This window comes from Ptychodera flava, chromosome 19, assembly GCF_041260155.1.
Source record: "Ptychodera flava strain L36383 chromosome 19, AS_Pfla_20210202, whole genome shotgun sequence".
NCBI classification, from domain to species: Eukaryota; Metazoa; Hemichordata; class Enteropneusta; family Ptychoderidae; genus Ptychodera; species Ptychodera flava.
Window position 1 is genome coordinate 21,344,218 of NC_091946.1, and position 21,467 is coordinate 21,365,684.

The 21,467-nt window shown below is 38.8% G+C and overlaps 1 protein-coding gene and 1 long non-coding RNA gene across 2 annotated transcripts in view; one reads left to right on the top strand and one right to left on the bottom strand.

Annotated features, from left to right (window-relative positions):
- Nucleotides 1–757: 757 nt before the first annotated feature.
- Nucleotides 758–14,704, top strand: LOC139118873 (uncharacterized). The gene is made up of 9 exons (XM_070682394.1): nt 758–1,512; nt 4,233–4,317; nt 4,791–4,853; nt 7,469–7,501; nt 8,629–8,700; nt 9,686–9,702; nt 10,325–10,388; nt 11,134–11,377; nt 13,301–14,704. The coding sequence occupies exons 1-9, from the start codon at nt 964–966 to the stop codon at nt 13,509–13,511; spliced, it is 1,338 nt and encodes a 445-aa protein (XP_070538495.1). The 5' UTR covers nt 758–963; the 3' UTR covers nt 13,512–14,704.
- Nucleotides 14,705–15,131: 427 nt separating this feature from the next.
- Nucleotides 15,132–21,467, bottom strand: part of LOC139118881 (uncharacterized) — a 30,684-nt gene continuing 24,348 nt past the window's right edge. The window contains exons 2-3 of the long non-coding RNA XR_011548814.1: nt 15,678–15,850; nt 15,132–15,251 (exon numbers count right to left, since the gene is read on the bottom strand). This is a non-coding gene — a long non-coding RNA (uncharacterized lncRNA). The remainder of the gene's footprint in view (nt 15,252–15,677; nt 15,851–21,467) is intronic.

A 21,467-nucleotide genomic window follows, 5' to 3' on the forward strand; every position in this document is an offset into this window, starting at 1 on the left:
GTGTTGCTCTCTGGCTGGATCTTGTGTACAAGTAGATGTATGTTTCACTGTCAATTGAGTGTCCTATGACCGAAACTCTTTTTAAACTACATCAGAGTCAGAGCTACATGTATCACTCTCACTGCCAGTATGTAGTAGTAGTTGTATTAACTTTTTATTTTGACAACATTTTTGTTCAGTTTATACAATTATATTCTTGTTCTATTCCCTACAGAATGTTGAGCTATCCAGTATTCAGCTTGCCAACACAGCCTACGTGTACCGTGCATTTGCATCAATCAATTATCACCAATATTTAGACAAACGGGCTTTGTTGACAAACTGAATATTGTGTTTTTCAGCATGCTGTAGAGAGACACCAAGAAACTGTGTTTGATACATTGCATAGAAATATTGAAAAATTATCAACAGTTGTAGCTCCTGCCCCATTACAAGGCAAACTTGTTCTACGAAAATTTAATGGCATTCATACAGTTTTAGACTTTTTTGAGATTAAAGACATAAAATATGACAAAACGGTTCTAGATTTTGTTTAATTATTACTAACATTAGAACCATTGGACGACATCAAAATGTTGGGAGTCACAATATTTTCAGGTCCCCCCCCCCCTATAGGCAGAGCAAAACTTTCAAGTCCCCCCCCTCGACTACCCCAAAAATTTTCGAATCCCCCCCTGAATTCCTCCAGCCCCCCCCCCTCACCACTTTTTTTGAACGCGGCCTTATGTCCAAGCCGCTGATTCGTCACCAGCGGGAGCTTTGGTGAGTTAACCCGCGCTGAGAAGTTTCAGGGAGAAATGGTGATTGGCTAATTTTTGCCCAGGGTCGCATGCTATGCCCATTGACGGCTTCTAGGAACCACTGTACACAGAAACGGAGAAACACAAACAACGGAATGATAACTAAGTCGATGTCCCTCATGCAAATGTACAATTGGCCGGCCTACTTTTCGTAAGTCACACCATGAGGGTCGCCCTCACAGCAAGTACGCCCTGGTTCCCCTGCAAAAATACCCCCGACACAGTTGCATACATTGCCAGTTTTCTGCAAGTTGGGCGTTCCGAAATATTGCAAGGTTACCTGTCGGTCGCCCAGACAGACTACGGCGGCAACATAGTCACTGTCCCACAACAAGGCTACTTACTAACGCCATTGTGGACAAAACTGACCATGCCCCGGCCAGAACAAGCTCATACCCACACGACATGCCTGGATCTGGGAGACGTTGCGTCTTCTGAGCGGGTTGTTGAAAACGATTTCAAGAAATCTAGACAGCAGAGGAACATTCTCCCCAGCGGACGTTCGTTACTCTGTGCGGTTTGCATTCTGGGCCTTGCGGCGGTATGTTGTCTCTTACACTTGGAGTACAGAACCCTATCAGTTAGACAGTCGCAACTTGAACATCAGTTAGCTTCACTTGTCAAGTTCACGGACAAAATGCTACAGGATCGTGGTCTCCATCGGGATTCGCAACTCGAATTCGAAGAAATCGTCCGTGTTGCAAGGGACCAGGTAAGTCCCTCAAAGCCCGTATGCCGATCAAAGTTTGAAATTTCAGCTCCAGGGAGAGATAAATTAATTCGTTCATAATCTTTGTAGTAAAACTCTCAAAAATGAGCCTTAATCGCTACAAAATACTTTTTCTCCTTAAAGTAACGTTGCAGTAAAAATTGAGACATTTTCACAAAGTTCTCATCTTACCAAACTCTCTATCGTATCACACGTACCAGGACATTACCTTCTTATTAATTAGATAATTTAAAGATAATACGTTTTCTAATCAACGATTAGGGTGTTTTCTTGCAGGAGCTATCAATATAATAATTACAGTAATAATAATGATCACCACCACCATGTCCACCACCATATCCACCACCACCACCACCACCACCACCACCAACATCATCATCATCATCATCATCATCATCATCATCATCGTCGTCGCTTTTTGTTTTTCCATCAAAGAGTTTGACCGAGAGACAAATTCAGCAATCGTGAGCGCGAACTCCATTCACTTTCTTTCAAAAATCGGTTATAAGTTCTAGCATCTTTAATTAGTTTTCACTATTGCAGTTTTTATTTAGCCTGTTTAGTTTCTATGTTTGCTTTCCAAACGCATTTATTCCCTCAGCATGTTTTGCAGAAAACGCATATAGAGGAGGTAAAAGTCACTTATGATTCGTTTCATTTTTTGGCGATTTCGTTCTTTATGGATGTAATCGATGAAGTCGACCATGAATGTGCAGGAGATGAACACACAAAGCTGTCGATGGGATATGTTTTTAAAACTTTAATGCCTATTCTGAGTTCAATACATCAACTATCGAATTAACCCTTTGAGCGCCAAAGTCAATTTTTGTCTGCTTTATAAAATATACTACAGTCAATCTTTTCTGATTTTTGCCAAAATTTTGATAAAAAATAGTAGCCGATGAAATGTGATATCCATTTAGTCCAAAATTATGAAAAAAAGTTACAGAAAAGTCGACAAAAATTGGTAAAATATTGCATTAAAATTTTTGTGGGAAAAATTACAGCAGTCAAAGGTTAATATGACTTGGTCAATTCCACTAGTTACAATGTAAAAAGATCAACAGAGAAAGTGTGAGACTCAGCTGTATCTTTACTAAAACCAGAGCGGCATAAAAAGACGTTAGCGCAACGGGTCTTAACACACGCAATAGGCACTCAAATAAAATAAGTGAAAGGGAAATGGATGCATTTTGTGGGAGGGTGTATTGACAATAGCTTAAACTTAACACAACTGTACCTATTTTTCTAACAACACCCTGGAAGTCGCCCCATTGATTTGCACTTCCATGGCGTGAAGACTTATCCTGCTTTCGTCGAAAGGAAAAGCAAAACTACCATGAGGAAATGTCGGTCTCGGATCCTCAATTTCGCGAAAGCTTTTTGACCTATCACCGTAGGCCTAAATCAATATTGACAATACATCATACTCTGCCACGCATCCCTTAAACCTAACTTTTCGCCGTATTTATTTCGCTCCATTCCTGTTCAAAACTAGCTCTGGCGCCTGATTTTCGTTTCTAAACAACCATTACTGCGTGACCTTGGTTACAACTGTAGGAAGCTGAGTGGTTGTACTTTTAGGGAAGGGAACGTACACAGGACATTGACATTCGTTAGCATGTGCTTTTTCCCTCCATAACCGATGAACGTAATGTATCATATTTATTGGATAGTATAAGCGTTCGGGGGACCTTTCCCGCCAAAACTATAAAACAGTCACTGATTAGATTCAGTCACAGTCCCTCCACCCACAGTGGCAGCCATACTCCTTCAGTGGTGGCAATATCCGTGAGTTTGTCAGAGCAAACGGTCAAACGCTGTACAGCAAGCAATCGAATATTTCCATAAAATTACAACTCGGCCCGACCGAAATCTTGGAATTTCGCCACGATTGTTATCATTTGTAGGCTGGTGCTGGTAGTTTGTCTGCAATTTGTATTAATGCCGAAAAAAGTAAACCGTTTGTTTCTTATTTTCACGCCTTCAGGACAGTGTCTGTAAAAATCACACATGCACACTGTGCAGTCCTTAACAGTGAATTTATAGACATCATCCCGCTGTCTGTCAGAACTGCCGCTGTATTCAACCATTCCTCTTCTATCGTTTTAGTTGCATCTCTTTTCTTTAAAAATGTGGAATAGAAAATCCTGAAAAATAAACTTCAGAGCGCTTTGTTATTTTTGAAAGGCCCAGAATGAGAGAAACAAGAACTAAAATGTTGCTGATAAGATGTTGAAAAAAACCTGAAAGACTCCATCAGATTTTATGTGTTTTTTTACTGTAGGTATACAGTTTAATTTCATACGCAGAACACAGCCCTCCGTTCAAACCCTATCGTTGTTATGATAGCCCCAAACACGCTCTACAGTACCGTGGCGCACGCACGAGAAAGGCTCAATTTAAACACAGACAAGTTCGTTACATGAAAGTGCTAGGTGACTGCCGACGAAGAAGTATAAACGCCCAATAAGCAAGTATTAGCTACAAAAAGTAAACGATGTAATCATGGTGTCATGGACTGATTGCCACGTTCTTGATTCTTTCATTTGGAAAATTACCATTGCTCTTCAAGCTTATCGGCAATTCGCTCGTAAAAAATTACAATAAAGTGCTCCCGTGTTTACACAGCACTGTGAGCATTGACGCAGGTGCGAACTATAACACAGTTTTGAGTTATAAAATCATATTTTTTTATGCAGGAAAACAAAAACCCTCGTTGGAAATTTGAAGACAGTGGCGAAGATGTGGAGAATATTCGCCGAAAAAGGGACGCCAGTGAGAATGGTAAGATTTATTTTTAATATATGTGTGACTTTCAACGACATAAAACGGGAGGGGGCGGTCGTTGCCATGGAAAATACAGGTGTGATTGTTTGAATGCTTCCGCATTCCCCCGATGCTCAGCAACCTCGGGTCAAAGGTCAGCCGGACAAGACGAATGACCTCTATTGTGTTTTCATGTCTAGTTGTCAAACTGAAATAATCTATCGATACTTAAATTTACATTTCACGACAAGTAACATATATATATGCACGTTATGTCAACATGCCGAATAATAGAATCGAATAATAGAATCGAAGGAAAATACTGTACAAGAGCACCGTGGTATTAGAAATCGAAATTCATTGTATGCTTTGTTATTTTATAGTAACTCAATTCATGCAATTTAATAATTCCTATATGGATGCGTGATCTAGAGTGCCTTTAAGAAGTACATTACGCCGCAAATTGTCGATTTCGCTGTCTTTTACTTTAGGAAGAGTAGGCCATGCCCCCAGCGTTCGAAATACACGAAGGAGAAGACCGAAGAATCCGAGAGGTAAGCATCGATCAGTTTTACAGTATTTAAATTTGTCATACTTGTGGTTTTCATTTCTGTTACTTCTTGCGGCCCTTTCATTGTACTATAATTAGTGCTGCTGCTGCTGTTGTTGTCGTATTTGTTGTTGTTATTGTTTTAGTTGTTGTTGTTGTTGTTGTTGTTGTTGTTGATGATGATGATGATGATGATGATGATAATGATAATGTTGATGATATGATGAGGAGGAGGAGGCGGAGGGGGAGGACGATTGACTCGTAACGCCGTCGAAAATCTTATCAAGCAATAATGCAATAAATAAAGCGGGCATTCAATCCAATAACGTTAGCCATGGAGGATATTTTTTGTTCGGTTGTTATCACATAGTTTAACCGTGAGCGTTGCTCCCTCAAATCAGGGTCTATGCTCAGAGATAAAGTTCAAACGATTAAACGTAACAGTTAACCGAACTAACCATGGGTTTTGGAGACATCCTTCTATACGATAGCTGCATAGCTATAGTAGTTGGCCGTCTTCACAGATTTTGACGAGATGATTTATAGCAGAGTCACAATGTTAAGTAGAGTTCATTCCAAAAAAAACCCAAACAGTCAAGCCTCACAAGTGGCGCAACAAACAATCAAACAAACGAAATGCCAAAGGGAACTATGAGCTTAACAACCAACCCTGGAGGGGAGAATTTTCTCGTTCTGACTCAAGGGGGCGTACACGGACACTTCAACTTCCGCATTTTCGTTTGACGTTGACAAGCACTTGCCAAAGTTCAGTGTCTCCTAACATCGCTTGTTTCTCCCTGCCTTTGTCTGTGAGGTTTTTGTTTGTTTATTCTCAAAGTATGAAATTTGAATACTTCACGTTTCAATAGCGCAAGAAACCCCGCCATCTTGGCTATGCAAACAGCGGGTTTTCAGTTTTTCGCATGAATAGACTTTGGTACATTTTTGCATTTCTTTGTCTGTAGCTTCTTAGCTCTCATCAGTGGTAAAACAAATGACAGATCCGTGACATGAATATTCAACAGCTATGAATTAATCATTATGCACATTTCTCAAGTCTTATCCGGGTCACAGACGGATTTGTTGTTTAATGTTGTAATTTTGTAATTTCGCACAGTCTATTTTCCCTCAGGACAAGGAAACTACAAAATGATGTTGTGAAAGCTGCTATCTCGATGTTTATGATAAATCCGGAACCATTTCTATAATAAAAAAAGTATTGATAAACCAGCGCCACGGGCAGATAAATTGACCTGGTTTTGATCTATTCGTACGGTTCAAAAGTTAATCGCTTTCACATGGAATATGATCCTCCACTTCACACGAAAGACCGAGTCATGAATTATGATATAGCAAATCGACGTTAGGGCTCACAGATAATTAAAACATGTCCATCATAAACGACAGTCTTTTCTGAGAGGGAAAGAGGTTTAAGGGTACTCTGATCATTATGTGGAAATTCGCACCGACAATATATGCTTCTGATATTCACTTCAGTATATACGCGCGATATTCTATCAGCGTGCTGACTTTGCCATCATTCTGTGACTTTTAAACTGTTCACATTGCCAGAACTTACTACAGCAATTTATCATTTGGTGGGAAGTTCAAATCATAATTTCGTCATTTTCGCAGGTCCACTTTTGTTTCAATGGGAAGAGAGGGGGAGGGCGTTCGGCGTCAAATGCAAAGGGTTCGGTTAGCCATGGACGTATTTCAATAACCCGTGCTGACGTTATTCATTCCTCTTTTTCGAATGCGCTGACAATACTATGGTAAAATGAACATATCTTCAGGTCCATGTGGCTTTCTCTCGCTTAAATGACAGCGTTCTGACCATGTCCATGTGTGTATACGTGGGATTCTGCGTATCATCTGTACTGCATGTCACTTTTTATCTTGCATCGTATTGCATTCTTCTGTGTTTGTGTATGGTGTTTGTGTGTCTGAATTAACGTTAACGTCCAATTGTTATGTTAAGTATGTGTATATACACGCATTGGAATACGCATCCCATCGTCAAAAGGTATAATTTACGACTGGCACGTCTTACAACCAATGAATCACGCTAGAGGTGTCTAATATGTGACGTAAATACATGTACTTGTAATGCAGTGGTGATTTTAGATTAGGCTATATAATTTTATCATGATCCATATTGGAATGTAGAAATATAGCGACAACCGTGACAGTTACTAAATTATCAGGCCGTGAATTGTCAAACTGGTGAATAATACCGAGTCTGCATGTTTTCACCAATAACTTTTCCAAGAGTGCAACTGTAAGATCAAATGTTCTCGAAAATTGAGAAGGATGACGAAAAAGTTTTATCAAATGGCTGATTCGATTCCTTTCTGACATGAGCGATGTCCAAAATTTCACTGACTTGACATTGGTACAGGTAGGTGTTCTTCAACTTGAAGTTGCACTTTTCTGGGTAACCCTGCAAGAGGAGTGAATTAACTTGTTCCTTTCATGCCTTTGTGCGATATATCCTGAAAACGGTGTCTGATTTCCCGCTGAAATACATGTAAGTTTGCTGGTGGGATCGAACAAAAGTTTAGAACACTATCAGTGGATTCCTGATGATAAACACGCTCCTATTTATTTTTGTAACAGGACTCAAGACTTTACTTTCGCCGTGTACATTGGGTAAGGGTATTTTCTTTTAAATTATGCATGTTTTAGATATACGTATGTATGTATGTATGTATGTATGTATGTATGTATGTATGTATGTATGTATGTATGTATGTATGTATGTATGTATATGTATGTATGTATGTATGTATGTATGTATGTATGTATGTATGTATGTATGTATGTATGTATGTATGTATGTATGTATGTATGTATGTATGTATGTATGTATGCATGCATGCATGCATGCGTGTTTTCTTTTAAATTATGCATGTTTTAGATATACGTATGTATGTATGTATGTATGTATGTATGTATGTATGTATGTATGTATGTATGTATGTATGCATGCATGCATGCATGCATGCATGCATGCATGTATGTATGTATGTATGTATGTATGTATGTATGTATATACATATATATATATATATATATATATATATATGCATATATATATATATATATATATATATATATATATATATATATATATATATATATATATATATATATATATGCATGCATGCATACATATTTGTACAGTATGTGCCTCACGCTATGGCATAATATACTCTTCAAATATCACTGTACACGTCACTTCTATCGATGTTAAATCACACAACGCACAGAACATTGATTAAGCATTTTACAAAGCTCACTGGCTGTCTTGCTTTTAAAACGGACAAAAGCTGTAGGTTTTGATAAAACGTTAAGAATTTGTGTTCCAGAAAACACGCATAATTTTCCGTTCTTCCCGTAAAGGACGTTGAAATACCGAGTATTCGGCTTGCAAGCACAACGAATTGTACACAATATGCAATGTCGTGATAGTCTAGTTCGGACAAGTAGTCAGTTGTCAACAATAACAATTGGGCAATGCACTTGCACAGCCTGTATTGATAAGTTAAACACGTGGTATATCAATATTACTTGTCGAATAAAATATGATACCCTATTATGCAAATGGCACAAAACAGTGCTAACAGGAAATGTACCAAAAGTTACAGCTAATTGAACTTTAAATGTTGCATATTATCATTTCCTCCTGCTTGTATAAATCTCACTTATATTCATATATAACATGCATAACGTTAGCCTTTGTGTAAGCAACCCGGACATGCAAATTTTATTCATAGGTGGAGCGGCTAACTGCAGTGACAGTCGTGTACCTGCCACCAATCAAGATTATCCGTGGATCGTTAAACGAGGTATGTGATTGTTGTGATGTTTTTGTACGTGAATGGACAACTGTGGAAGTAAAGAGGAGGACTTACAGCGTCAGCATCCATCCCGTAATTTTGAGATCAAAAAGCAGCGTGCTTCTCGGAAGTGAAAGTCTTAAACTTAAATACTTGATCAAACCTTCTCTGGTCAGACTCTTACAACCGTTCCCTTTCATTATCAAGAATTTGAATCAGGTCCCGAGTCAACGTGCAAATTTTGGTACCCGAGAAACAAATTACCGCATATTAAACAACACTTGAAATTCACAATGGCTGCCATACCGACGTGAACTCTACGCGGAAAAAATGAATTTTCGATTTTCACAAAGCTAAGCTGGAGAAAATATCATTTACTCCACGAGTTTCAAAACGAGTGGTAGAGCAAAACAGTTTTGTAAAAGTGTGAGTGTCCGAATATCTGTTCCCAAGGCGCGTTCTATACCTTATGCGTTGAGCTTCCATACAGTATCGATTCTCCTTGAAATCAGAGTGACTGAGAAGAAATCAGCACAAAAACTTTGTACATCTTTGAAGTGCTTACTCTTTGAGAAACAAGTTGAAAATGACACGGCCATCTATCTGAAAACGACGCCACTATATGACTAAACCTTGATTTTTATGACCTTGCGTGGATTAAGAAATGTTACACACCAAGCAGCACAAACAAAATTTTCAAGAAGGTTATTGAAACGTTATTAATTAATGTGAGATAATGTCTAATAGGTAAGTTCAAGGGCGTGTCCAATCCCTAGGATTGGAGTTTTCCTCATTATGTGCAAAAAGATGTGACTTCGTACTTCATTTTTTGACCTCATATCTAAGTTTTGTCAGAATTCATATAGTACGAGTAATTTCTGTCACTTGAGGGCAAAAACATATATTTTCACGGTCTGGTGGAGGACGAACATGAGATTTTAGCTTATGATGCATGACAAGCGACATTACTGATTCATTGTTGCTTCATTTTCAGGACACCGATCTCCCCAGGTACGTTAGTTTTAATTTTCTCTGAAATCCTTCATGATCAGCTTGTTCTTTTCTATATGACTGCTTAAGAGACTTACAAAATCAATAAGTATGATGTAGAAACAGAATGTAAAATGGCATTTCCTTGCAAATCTATAAATTTCAGATTAGCTGTAGAAATTAACTCAGCCAGAAACGTTTATAAATGAAATTATTCTGAACGGCGTATTCTGTAACCATTTAAAATGTATTTTGAGATTGTTGCGGAAAGCGAGACTATGAAATTGATGAAACTTTGCGAGTATGTGTTATTGTGTTTGTAGGGATGAATATAAAATTTAAGTAACTAGGGGCCAAGAACGATTTCGATTGACAACTGCTGGCCTTGTTGCTTTTTGTTTTATAATTACGTTTAGACAAACACTGAAATTTGTTCCTCTTTAGGTGAGAGTGAATTTGTGTCTAGTCTTTTAGACTACTAAAGTATTTTAGATTATTAAAGTAAAAAGTAATACTGGTACAAGGCAGTGAAAGATGACGTACAATATTTGGCTGCACAAATCTTTCACGTAACGCGATTGGCTGTTGACAAGCTAGTCATGTATGGCGTCAACCCCTCTGTATATATTATTGAATGTTACAGGACGAGTACAATCCGCCTTCTATACACATGGTTGGCACTGAAGGTCGCATTCAGATGAAGAACAGTAAGTTTTTGCGAGCAAGCTTTTTTTGTGTTTCCCGTTTTAGTTGTCAGACATCCAATAGTAAATGTTGTATACCGCCGTTAATAAAACCTTGCCTTGCTTTGCAATCCTTCGAACCATGACCCTTTGTAAGAAGGAGAAAAAAGTGCGCAAGTTGAAATATCATGCCGCCATGGAGCACGTAAATGAGCGTGCCGGACGCAATAACAGCTTTTGGCTGCAGGGCTGATCCGCTGCTGATGTAACGGCATCTTTTACAGGATTTACCTATGTGTTAAACAAATTCACCCTTTGATCAAAAAAGTGTATGATGTATTAAGGAATTGACAATAACATAGAACCTTGGATAAGAGAGTTGCAGATAATCCCCGACAACTACCGCAACAGAATAAATCGATGGGAAGATTGATATAGCACTCCCATTAGAATTGACGTCAGCAAAATCTCTTCATTAGCTGACTCTTCTTTATATTAGCCCGGTCATGAACGAACCACAGGTGGTCCGGTATTTATGATATTAGACTTCAAGGTATACTGTCACCTGTTCCAATTTTGCCACAGTTACCATGAAAAGAGAAAATCTAACCAATCACAGATTTTAAGCTGGTGGCCGCTTTTTAAAAACAGCGTCCCCACATGGGCATTTTGAATACCAAGAAGCGCCCCTTTGACCATATATGGGCATATTTAGATTACAGGTGACTGTATACCTTTAACGTTTGCCTGTCATTGCGATATGTTCCAGCCCAGTACTTCACGTGGAAACACAGTCATCTCTCGGGGAAATTTGACTTGTGTCATCGCAACCAAATGAAGCAGAAAGCCAACGAGTTCATCGTCATCCCGCAGAGCGGCATGTACTACGTGTACTCCCAGGTCATGTACAGCGACGGAAGATCTCCCAACGTCGGTCACACCACGGTGCTTAAGAGGCGTGACGCTGAAGTGGTACTGATGAGGAGCGGTTCCACCGAAGTGGACACTCAAAAGTAAGAGCGCAGTTTTCTGACCGCGACAAAGTGCAGTCGTCACTTCACAACGCTATTTCAGCTGTTTCTTTTGTTTGCTCATCATCAGCTCGGTGAAACATGTTCAATTATCGCCAAGTCAGAATTCGGTCTAGACTCGCGATACGTTTGTTTGTACACATGATGTGCCAACGGTTTCTTGTCGATGCCGCTGTTTGCACACATTATGCGCCAACGGAGTATCGTCGCTCCGATCATGCTCGGCAGAAGTGGGGGGAGAAGTGGAAGTAAGTAGCGACGAATGGAGTCTCTTTCCTGGTGTGCCAAGAGATTATCGTCGCTTCACGTTTTATCCAGCTGTGTGATTTCACTTTAACTGTTATTAATGCTCTGTCTCCTCGAAATCGTGTCAAGTTGTCGCTGTTTAAAAGTATGTCGAGTTGTCGTCTTTGTAATCATGGGGTAGTGATCACGTGACGGCGCATAAATTTAGCAGACACTATAATTCTCAGACACCATAATATTGCAGTGTGCGGAAAGGGCAACATATTCTTACACGAGGAAAATCAATTCCAAATACAATTTTCTTCATTGATTTCAGAATATTTTTTATTCGAGCTACATATTTTCACACCGTAGGAAAGTTTTAACCCTTTGAGTGCTGTAAATTTTCCCATCAAAATTTTTTGTGCAAATTTTTACCAAATTTTTATGATTTTTTTGTAATTCTTTTTACAATTTGAACCAAATGGACAGTACTTTTCATTGGCTACAGCTTTTGATCAAAGTTTTGGAAAAATCTGAAAAAAAAAATGTTCTGGTTACATTTTATAAAGGCGGCAAAAATTGACTTTGGCGCTCAAAGGGTTGAGTTAGAATGCGTATAAGGTACAGACATTCGGACTCTCAATTTTTTTCAATACTTTTCTGGTTGACCGCTTTAAATGTCTTGGCCAATATGATAAAAAAATTTACCGTCTCAGTTTGCGGAAATCAAAAAATTTTATTCTCCCCTGGAGTTAACACCGAGATGGCGGCCATTTTGAATTTCAAATATCGGTAAATGTTAGGTACTTTGTTTCTATGGTACCAAATTTTGTACAGTGACCCCTGATTTTTTTTCTGGGTTTGGTAAGAGCGCTGTCTAAAATGTTTCATTGAGGAAAGCAAAAGTTTTAACTCTGTCACTTTCGAGGCGCATACTACCCTAAACCGTTTAAAGGAACATCTGTATTAAGACGACTGAATTGTCAGCTAGCTGTGACGAAAAAATATTCACAGTCCATCTCTGAATTGAACTCACCGTTGCCAATGTTTCCTCACTGCAGTTATTAAGATAATAATCGAACCTGTTTTGGTTGTAGAAATGCACAATGTATGGTTTTGGCACCCGACGGTCCATGATACATTTTACTACATTCTAAGAACAGTCGCAGATGATTATTGGATAAAAACAAGCGGGGGCGAAGGACAAGGCTACTTTTGACAGAAGTCATGCCAAGCATAAACATTACTTCAGTTCCAAGTGGATTTAAATATGTGAAGTCAATGATCTCCACGTTAAAATGCTTAAACATCAACACTTTACACCCACGCTATGCGCCGTTTGCCTTCTATCAGCGGGAACTGCTGTCTCAATACCTGTTGTGCTGACGTCTTAGACCATGGTTACACGTCGATTACAAAATTCAGAGAAAACTGGTTGTTTTTTTAACAGAACATATTGTGCACTTTTCGAACATGGCTTTTTAAAATACATTTGCGAGGTGAAACTAGTCATTGGCAATGGTGTTTGTGTCTCAGTCTGAATACATTGAAATTCGGCTAAATACTTCGATCACACATCATCCGATATCTCACAGGACAATAAACAGTTTAAGGAATTTCCTTTATAAAAATAGAAACTGAGTGCTTATATTGTATGTCTTTCAATTATTTTTGCAGTGTGGAATGCACCAAAGGTACCTTCCTATCGCCGTCGGACTCGGCCTACCATGGCGGCGTTTTCAAACTCTCGAAGGGCGACAGACTCGGAGTCAGCGCAAGCGCACCAGGTGAATGCTTCGCCAGTTCTCCAGAGCAGACCTACTTCGGAGCGTTCATGGTGTCTGCGTCGGTACCGGTAGATAACGACAATACTCTGCAGAACGGGTGATAGATTGGTTGCCGTTGACAACTTCAGCCAACCGCTAAGCCAGCTTTCCTTTGTTTTCTCGATCAGTTTGAAAGTGTCCAGAAAGTTGCAGAGGAGAGGCACGCAGACTCCTGTCATACCCATGTTTGAATTCAAATATAAGTAAACAGATTGATCGATTGATCGGTTATCGAAACATGCATGTTATTCTTTCGTTATGTAGTGATGTACACATATACCATTCTCATTGAAAAAAATCCACAATAACGCGAAACATGTATAGAGAATCATGTGATTCAGCGAAATTTCGCAGGACACTACTGCGCATGTCAGAAAGCAGGAACTTTGTTCAGTCGTAGACAATTTTCCGCTTTCCGCGATTTGATGTACAGCACCGTCACAATCTGTCTCCCACTCTGAACACCATGGAAACAACAGGGTCCTAAGAATCGCGGTCGACTGCATATGCAGATGGATTTTTCAAGCAATTCATATGTAAGCAAGAGGGAAGAGAGAAGATATCCATAAACAGTGTATAAAGAATCTAACTGCAGGTCATGAAACATTGTGACATTGTCGATGTAGGTTTGCCAAGTATACACATTTTGTAATATACCTGTTATTTATTTTTTCTTAAGTTAGGACATGATTAAGGACATGTATCGTATGAATATACACAGTATAAACATTAAGCATGTGCATATAACGTTGAAATATTTCGTACTCATATACCTATTTTACTATATATGACCTGTCTGACTCTGTCTGCCTGTCTGTCTGTCTGTCTGTCTGTCTGTCTGTATGTATGTATGTATGTATGTATGTATGTATGTATGTATGTATGTATGTATGTATGTATGTATGTATGTATGTATGTATGTATGTATGTATGTATGTATGTATGTATGTACTATGTATGTATGTATGTATGTATGTATGTATGTATGTATGTATGTATGTATGTATGTATGTAATTATCTATCAGTCCGTGGAATTACTAATCTATATCGATATTTATACGGATTTAAATGTTGTAAATTCTTTTTTACATCAAAGATCATCTGCTATTTTTTTCTGGCTAGAAGCCAACTTAATACGACTTAGGTGGCGTACATTTGCTTTACTTGACCTTGTTTTGACAACTAAATCTTCAGGTCAGAAATCGACGATATTCATATATGAACATCGATGTGCTAATGGATTGTCATAAATGAACTAATAAAATAAACTATTAATTAAATGAAGGAGAGTTTTCCCAGCGTCAATGTCAATCACGTTTCTCTTATAAAGCTTTCCCACCCTACAACAAATGATCGTCATTTGTATTTTTGCTGTCAAAGATACGATTAAGTGCGCGATAAATGGAGGCTGATATCTCCCTTTTTGGCGCTAGTGTCCCCAACACCAAGCGTCACAATGCTGCATCATACATGACGACATTCCGCCGTTTCGGTGGCATTTGACCTCCTTCCAGCGGGGCATGTGGCGCTGAGGTGACTGTTGACGCAGATCGTGGGACGTTAGGAACAGGTGTCAGGGCTTACAGGTGGCACACCCACAGGAAAGGATGTAGCGGTAGGAGGCATAGGCAAACTGATTGTTCCTGCAGCGCAGGCGGACCGCTTTCATGTTCGATGACTGGTCCTGGCAACTCTGGCACTTGTATCGGAAAGGATGGCGAAGAACGCTCCGGAAGGAGATGACAGGTTCCGTAGCGGACGTGTCCTCACACTGACCACTGCATCTTGACATTAGTACGATCTGGATAAACGAGAGTGTCATTACGTGTATAAATGTATATATTTTATGCATGTACATAACTATATCCATCCATCTCTCCATCCATCTATTCAGCCATCCATCCACTACATCCACCCACCCACCCATCCATCCATACATACACACACGTATAATGCACAATACATACACGTACATACGTACACACACATAGATATAATAACACATTCGCCCATACATACATACATACATACATACATACATACATACATACATGCATGCATGCATGCATGCATGCATGCATACATACATACATACATACATACATACATACATACATACATACATACATACATACATACATACATACATACATACATACATACATACATACATACATACATACATACATACATACATACATACATACATACATACATACATACATACCTTCGAATTGCACTTCTTTTTCGGGTGCGTGATACTCTTCGTGTAGTAGTATCGCATACAAGTTGTATTAGGTTCTGTCTCCATGGCAACATATTCCAAAGAAAGTATACAAAGGAGTATGATGATCAGATGCGTAGTTTTCATGTCTGTCAATGTCAACCACGTCATCTGGCCTGAAATGAAAGTACACTTTACAAGTTCACATTTTGTAAGTTGTACTGTTGGATGTATACAAGCTTTTTAATCCTCAAAATATAGGCTGACGTACAATCTCTGCTACCTCCATGCTCCAGTGTACAAAATGTCAATGCAGCGTCGTAATTGTGAATGACCATTGTCATTGTTGATATCAGAATTATATTACTCGATGCAATGTATTGGAAACGTGTCAATACTTTATACGTCAAGATACTTAGAGATTGGCCAGTTTCCTCGGTGGGGTGGGGTGGGGGATGGGCGGTGACTGATCGCTATCTGTGCACAGCAAAAAGTGGCCGAACACCCCATGATCAAAGTAAAATGCAAATTTTGTTCAGGGGATGTCTCGCAGACTTACTGTGGCAGGGGTGACCCAACCCTAACCTGCCACCACAACGCTGCTGCGTTTGTAGTCCACAAAGTGAGGGAAAGTGTTAGGAAACTTTATGCAAGGCACCTTGAAATATCCCATAAACTTTTTCTCTCAGAATTGTATTACTTTTCTGAAGTGCCATCGACAGAAAGAAACAATTATATATAAGCTTTACTTAATAAGCTGACCAGAACAAAAGGTCAATGGCTCTAGGATTGTATTAGGCAAAGCACTGAAGAGACAGTATTACGAATTAGGCAATGTGCAGATACAGTGAGCGGAAAGATTCACAAATTCTTATCAAATTGTCCTGATATTATCAATTGCTGTATCGCTATCCCTGTACAATATACTGCCTTTTTCACAATACGTTCCGATGTAGAGGAGAAATTAGGGTGTCTCCTAAATCAAACACAAAACATAGAGTGCCCCTAATCTACCATCCCCCCTTCCTCCCTCCTTTAAGGCCGAACAAACTGACCAGCCCCTTTGAATAAGAAAAAGAATAAAATTTGTTTCTTTAAAAAAAATAAATGGAGATTTTATCAAAAATTACTGCTTTTGTCCGTTTTAACAGGCGGTAAGACCCTCCTAAGAGTTCAATCGGTTTTGGCATTATATATATCTGATTCGGAAAGCAGATGAAGCAGATGATTTCTATGAAAGTAGCCGACGTTGATTGCAGTTCAAGAAATTCCAAAAAGATGAACACCACCTATCTGGAGAGAACTGTGTCGGGTCGAATGCGTACGTGCGGGCTGTCCGTAGAAATTGTCTAGGGCCCCATGGCTGGCGCCACACACCATGTCGGCATACGTACGATCGAAGCCCGAGAAAGAAATCACCGTGACGCTCTACAGGCTGTCTCTCGGCTGTGTACATATTTTAATGTCTTATCGCAAGTGAGTGTGTTCCACTTACTCGCGTAATGTCCTGGTTGAAAAGGACGCAGCAGTTAAACTTGTTATTAAAAACAAGCAACACGATTGGAACTAATTTGGGATAATTGGATCTTCATATTTTTCAAATTTCTCAAAAGTGTTAGGTGCCGTATAGCTGAATATTGCAATATTGCAAATTACTCATAAAAACAAGTGTGTAACGTAAAAAGAAAAACAGATGAGATTACATTTGTAGACGAAATCGACATTACTTCGCCATCCAATTATCCCAAATTAGTTCCAATCGTGCTAAGCGTACTTTCTTCTTCTAACCTCTACACTATGTTGAATAGCCTTGAGGTACAATATGCCATGCTATCATTGGAAAATGAAATTTTGACTAAAATTCAATCGTCAGCAACAACATTTGAACTATACACATGCAGGCTGTTGACAAGTGTTAAGGCTGCATTCACAAATACTGGTGGGGAGGGATGCTGGAGGAATTTCGGGGCATTTGAAAATTCTTGGGGTAGTAGAAAGGGGACTTGCAAGTTTCGCTCTGCCTATAAGGGGGATCTAAAAATATTTTGGTTCCTTATTATTTTTTACATTTTCCGATTCCATAGTTTGGTAGGTAATTCCATGAAAAATGAATAACATTTTATGTCATCCAATGATTCTAATGTAAGTGATAATTAAAATCTGGAGCCATTTTTATCGTATTTCAAAAGAAATCTAAAATGTATGAATGCCAATGTATTTTCATAAGAAAAAAAAAACAAGTAGGCACTGTAACGGGACAAAAACGGCAACTATTGTTAATTTTTTCCATATATGCAATGTATCAAATACAGTTTCTTGCTGTCTCCCTTACAGCATGCTGAAACACACAATATTCAATTTGTCGACAGAGCCTTCATTATGTAAACACTATTGGTGATAATTGGATAAGAGTCTAGCCAATCATTTGTCGATGATACTAATGCACGTACACATACACAGGCTGAACACTGGACATTTCAATGTGGTGTAGGGAGTAGAACAAGAATGCAGTTGCATAAACTGAACAAAAATACATGTAGTGTCAAAATTATCAAAGTTAATACAGCTACTGCCCTGCTACTGTATCCGGACAGTGTCATGACAGTGAAACATACTTGTACACATGATCAGGCAGGAAAGCAACTCGAAAGAGCAGGACACTTGACAGTTATCAATAGACAATGGCTAAAAGGGATGATAGGTGTGTATTGTTCACAAAACAGTGTTGACTATGGTACACAAAAAGAGTGTATCTCCTTGAATGTAATGGTACAGTTTACTTCTATTCCTATATGACTACCAGTATTTGTCAATTTAGTATAGGATAAAGCCCGAGTACGAGGGCTCTTCTGGTATATAAAGTCCAACCCAACGATAAAATGTCGAGGCCGCAGGCCGAGACATTTTATCGTAGGGTTGGACTTTATATACCAGAAGAGCCCGAGTATGAGGGTTTTATCCGACTTAAAAACTATCGCCCCTAACTGATATATTTTCGTTTTCAATGTATTTACGTCAACCGTCCCCTTTGTCAATGTAACATGTTTAGGATATGAATTAAAACTTTTATTTGTGAAATAGCCTTCCAATGTAATGGAACATCCTATAAATGCCCTAGGGCACAGCAGATTTTGTGTTGCAGCTGGTTTCCGCTGTATTACCAAATTTGAATATTAAAACGTACCAGATGTCTACAGAATATGACATGTTCACTTTTGATTGGACAGTACTTTACTACGGCGCTGTCATTCGTTTCTGGAATTTGGTGACCAGGGCTTTACGTGTAAATAAAACACCCTGAATTGAGCACTCTGATTGGTCAATCAACAGTGGATAGTTTTTAACAATAAATACATTGTCCATAGAGTGCAACAAAGATGTGAATGATCAGTGTATGTTAAATTTGATATTTTTTTCAACATTGTATTGCTTATCAACATTATTTTTTGCAGTTGATTTATTTTAAAAATCGTGTTGAAATGCTTTAAACTTATTCACACAGCCTGAATATGGATATGTGGCAGCCTTATGGAAAAGTTGACATTTCAATCATAAAATGCAACTGACTGCAATGTAAGCGTGTACATAACACATATGTAATTTGTGTTAGTAGGCCGAATACTGAACATTTCTCAACATAATAAGGTGTACAACAAGAGATTGGAGTAAATACAGAAAGCAAAACTACTGAAAATTATCCAAATTTGATGTCAATATTTTTGCTCAGGAATATAAGATCAGAAAAATTGTAACTACTGTTGTTGTACTTTTGAATTAGGGAATTTTGAATTCTGCTTTAATAGCATAATAAAAAAAAATTAAAGAAAACTGATGGGGTCACCATACTTGATTTTGTACACACGTTCGACGAAAAGTCACAGCTTTTCACAAAAATCACTAAAAATCTATATATAAACCCATTCATTTCAAGTCCTCTCTCATAATCGGCATTTTGGGTGCTCTTCACCGTGACAGCGGGTTCCATTGACCCGGCCAGATTTAAATGGATGAAGTCAAATCAGATTAGACTGATAAATCCAAAAATTCCACTGATGCATTTTAAAATGGATCAATTTAAGAATTTGCCCCACGAATACGGCAATACAAACTGCTGACAACATTTCTTTAACCACTAGTTGTTAGAGATGTAAGCGCAGAAAAAATGTATTGCACAGTTCTGCTTGCAGATGTTCGACACCTTTTTTTAGAACATACATAAATATTATGTAGACTAGAAAAAAACCCTGACTTTTTCGTAAAGTGGGAACTCTTTTTTCGTTCTGTCACTACAGAATATTTATGTATGTTCTAAAAAAAGGTGTCGAACATCTGCAAGCAGAACTGTGCAATACATGTTTTTCTGCGCTTACATCTCTAACAACTATTCAGCTATATAAAAGTTGGGCTGGGGACTTGGAAAATTTTGATCATATTTATGTGGGGGGGGGGGGCTGAAATTTTTGAGGGCATTGAGGGGGATCTGAAAAAAATTTCAATCGTGATTCCTCCAACCCCCTCAATGTGACCATTATTTGTGAACCCTATACGCATTTCAACATTTTTTAGGAATGTATCAGAGAAAAAGCATTTTACTCCTCGGGGACAGGATTTTTACAATACTTTTCTGGTCTACAGCATGTGCGGGCCAAATTTAAAGTTCTTGGAGTAAGTTGAATTTTTTCCGTCCTATGTTTCTGAAAATCAATTTTTTTTTCTTCGTAGAGCTAAGACAGGGATGACGGCCGATTGAATTTCGAGTGTTGGTGGACGTTAGGTAATTTATTTCTCTAGTACCAAAATTTACACGCGTGGCCCATGATCTTTATTGATTCTTGAATTTGAAAAGAGAGAGGTCCAAAGTTTCCTCGAAGAAAGGTTGAGCTAAAGTTTAAGTCTTTCGGTTCCGAGGCGCGTTCTACCTTAACAAAACGGCAGGAAAGACATCGAAAGGTAGAGCAGGCGAAACTTTCATTTTCAATCTGCAACAAAGCTTCTCTCAAGTGACGACTTTTATTGCAAATCTCGAGTCAAAGATCGGGCACTATCGCTTCACGCTTTGCTATATATAAACACAGACATCTCCGTATGTTGCAGCTTGTTATTCATTTACCGCTCAAGAAGAAAACCAAGTCACAGTGCACTTGAACTGACGCTGTGTGAGCCCAGAAGACGAGTGTAAACACGTTCCGTGTAATGTATCCACAGAATTGGTTACACAGTGTGTGAAAGTGATCTGCGATACATTGTCGCCATGAAGGCGTTCACCCCGGGGATGTGCGCATGCTCACCTTCAAAGTGAAACTGAATATGTAAAGCGTCTTTTCCCCCGAGGACGCTGCAGCCGAGACTGGTCTACCTTATGTAAACCGTTAAACGGCATTGAAGGCGGAATTCAATTTTGAAACTGATTAATTAGCTATTTTAATCTCAAACAAAGCATTGATTATCGTTCTAATCGATGCGTGCTAATCTTGGCGGGCATGTAATCAGAATTGCGGATTTTTTATGGAAGATAAATACCGAGCAGTCCACGTAATTAGAATAATATTTACAGCAGAAATACTTGCTCTACTATGGTATTATGAAATTCTGGGTCTGATCCAACGAGTATGAGTAAATTAGCTCAACACTGTCGCGATACTACAGTGTATGCACGCTGGGAATTACAGACGGATCGAGAAGCGCCTGGAGATTCTATGTCTACAAGGTTTGTTCAACTGTTGTACAAATTCACATATTTTGGCACACAAAGACCGCTGAGGGTCAGCCTTTTGCTAATGATAGTGCCCCTCT

Bases quoted from the DNA above. Each gene is read 5' to 3' on its own strand.
- LOC139118873 (XM_070682394.1), top strand. From the start codon at position 964: ATGAGGGTCGCCCTCACAGCAAGTACGCCCTGGTTCCCCTGCAAAAAT. The intron at 1,513-4,232 runs GTAAGTCCCTCA...TTTTTTATGCAG, and splicing joins TCCGTGTTGCAAGGGACCAG to GAAAACAAAAACCCTCGTTG. The intron at 11,378-13,300 runs GTAAGAGCGCAG...TTATTTTTGCAG, and splicing joins ACCGAAGTGGACACTCAAAA to TGTGGAATGCACCAAAGGTA.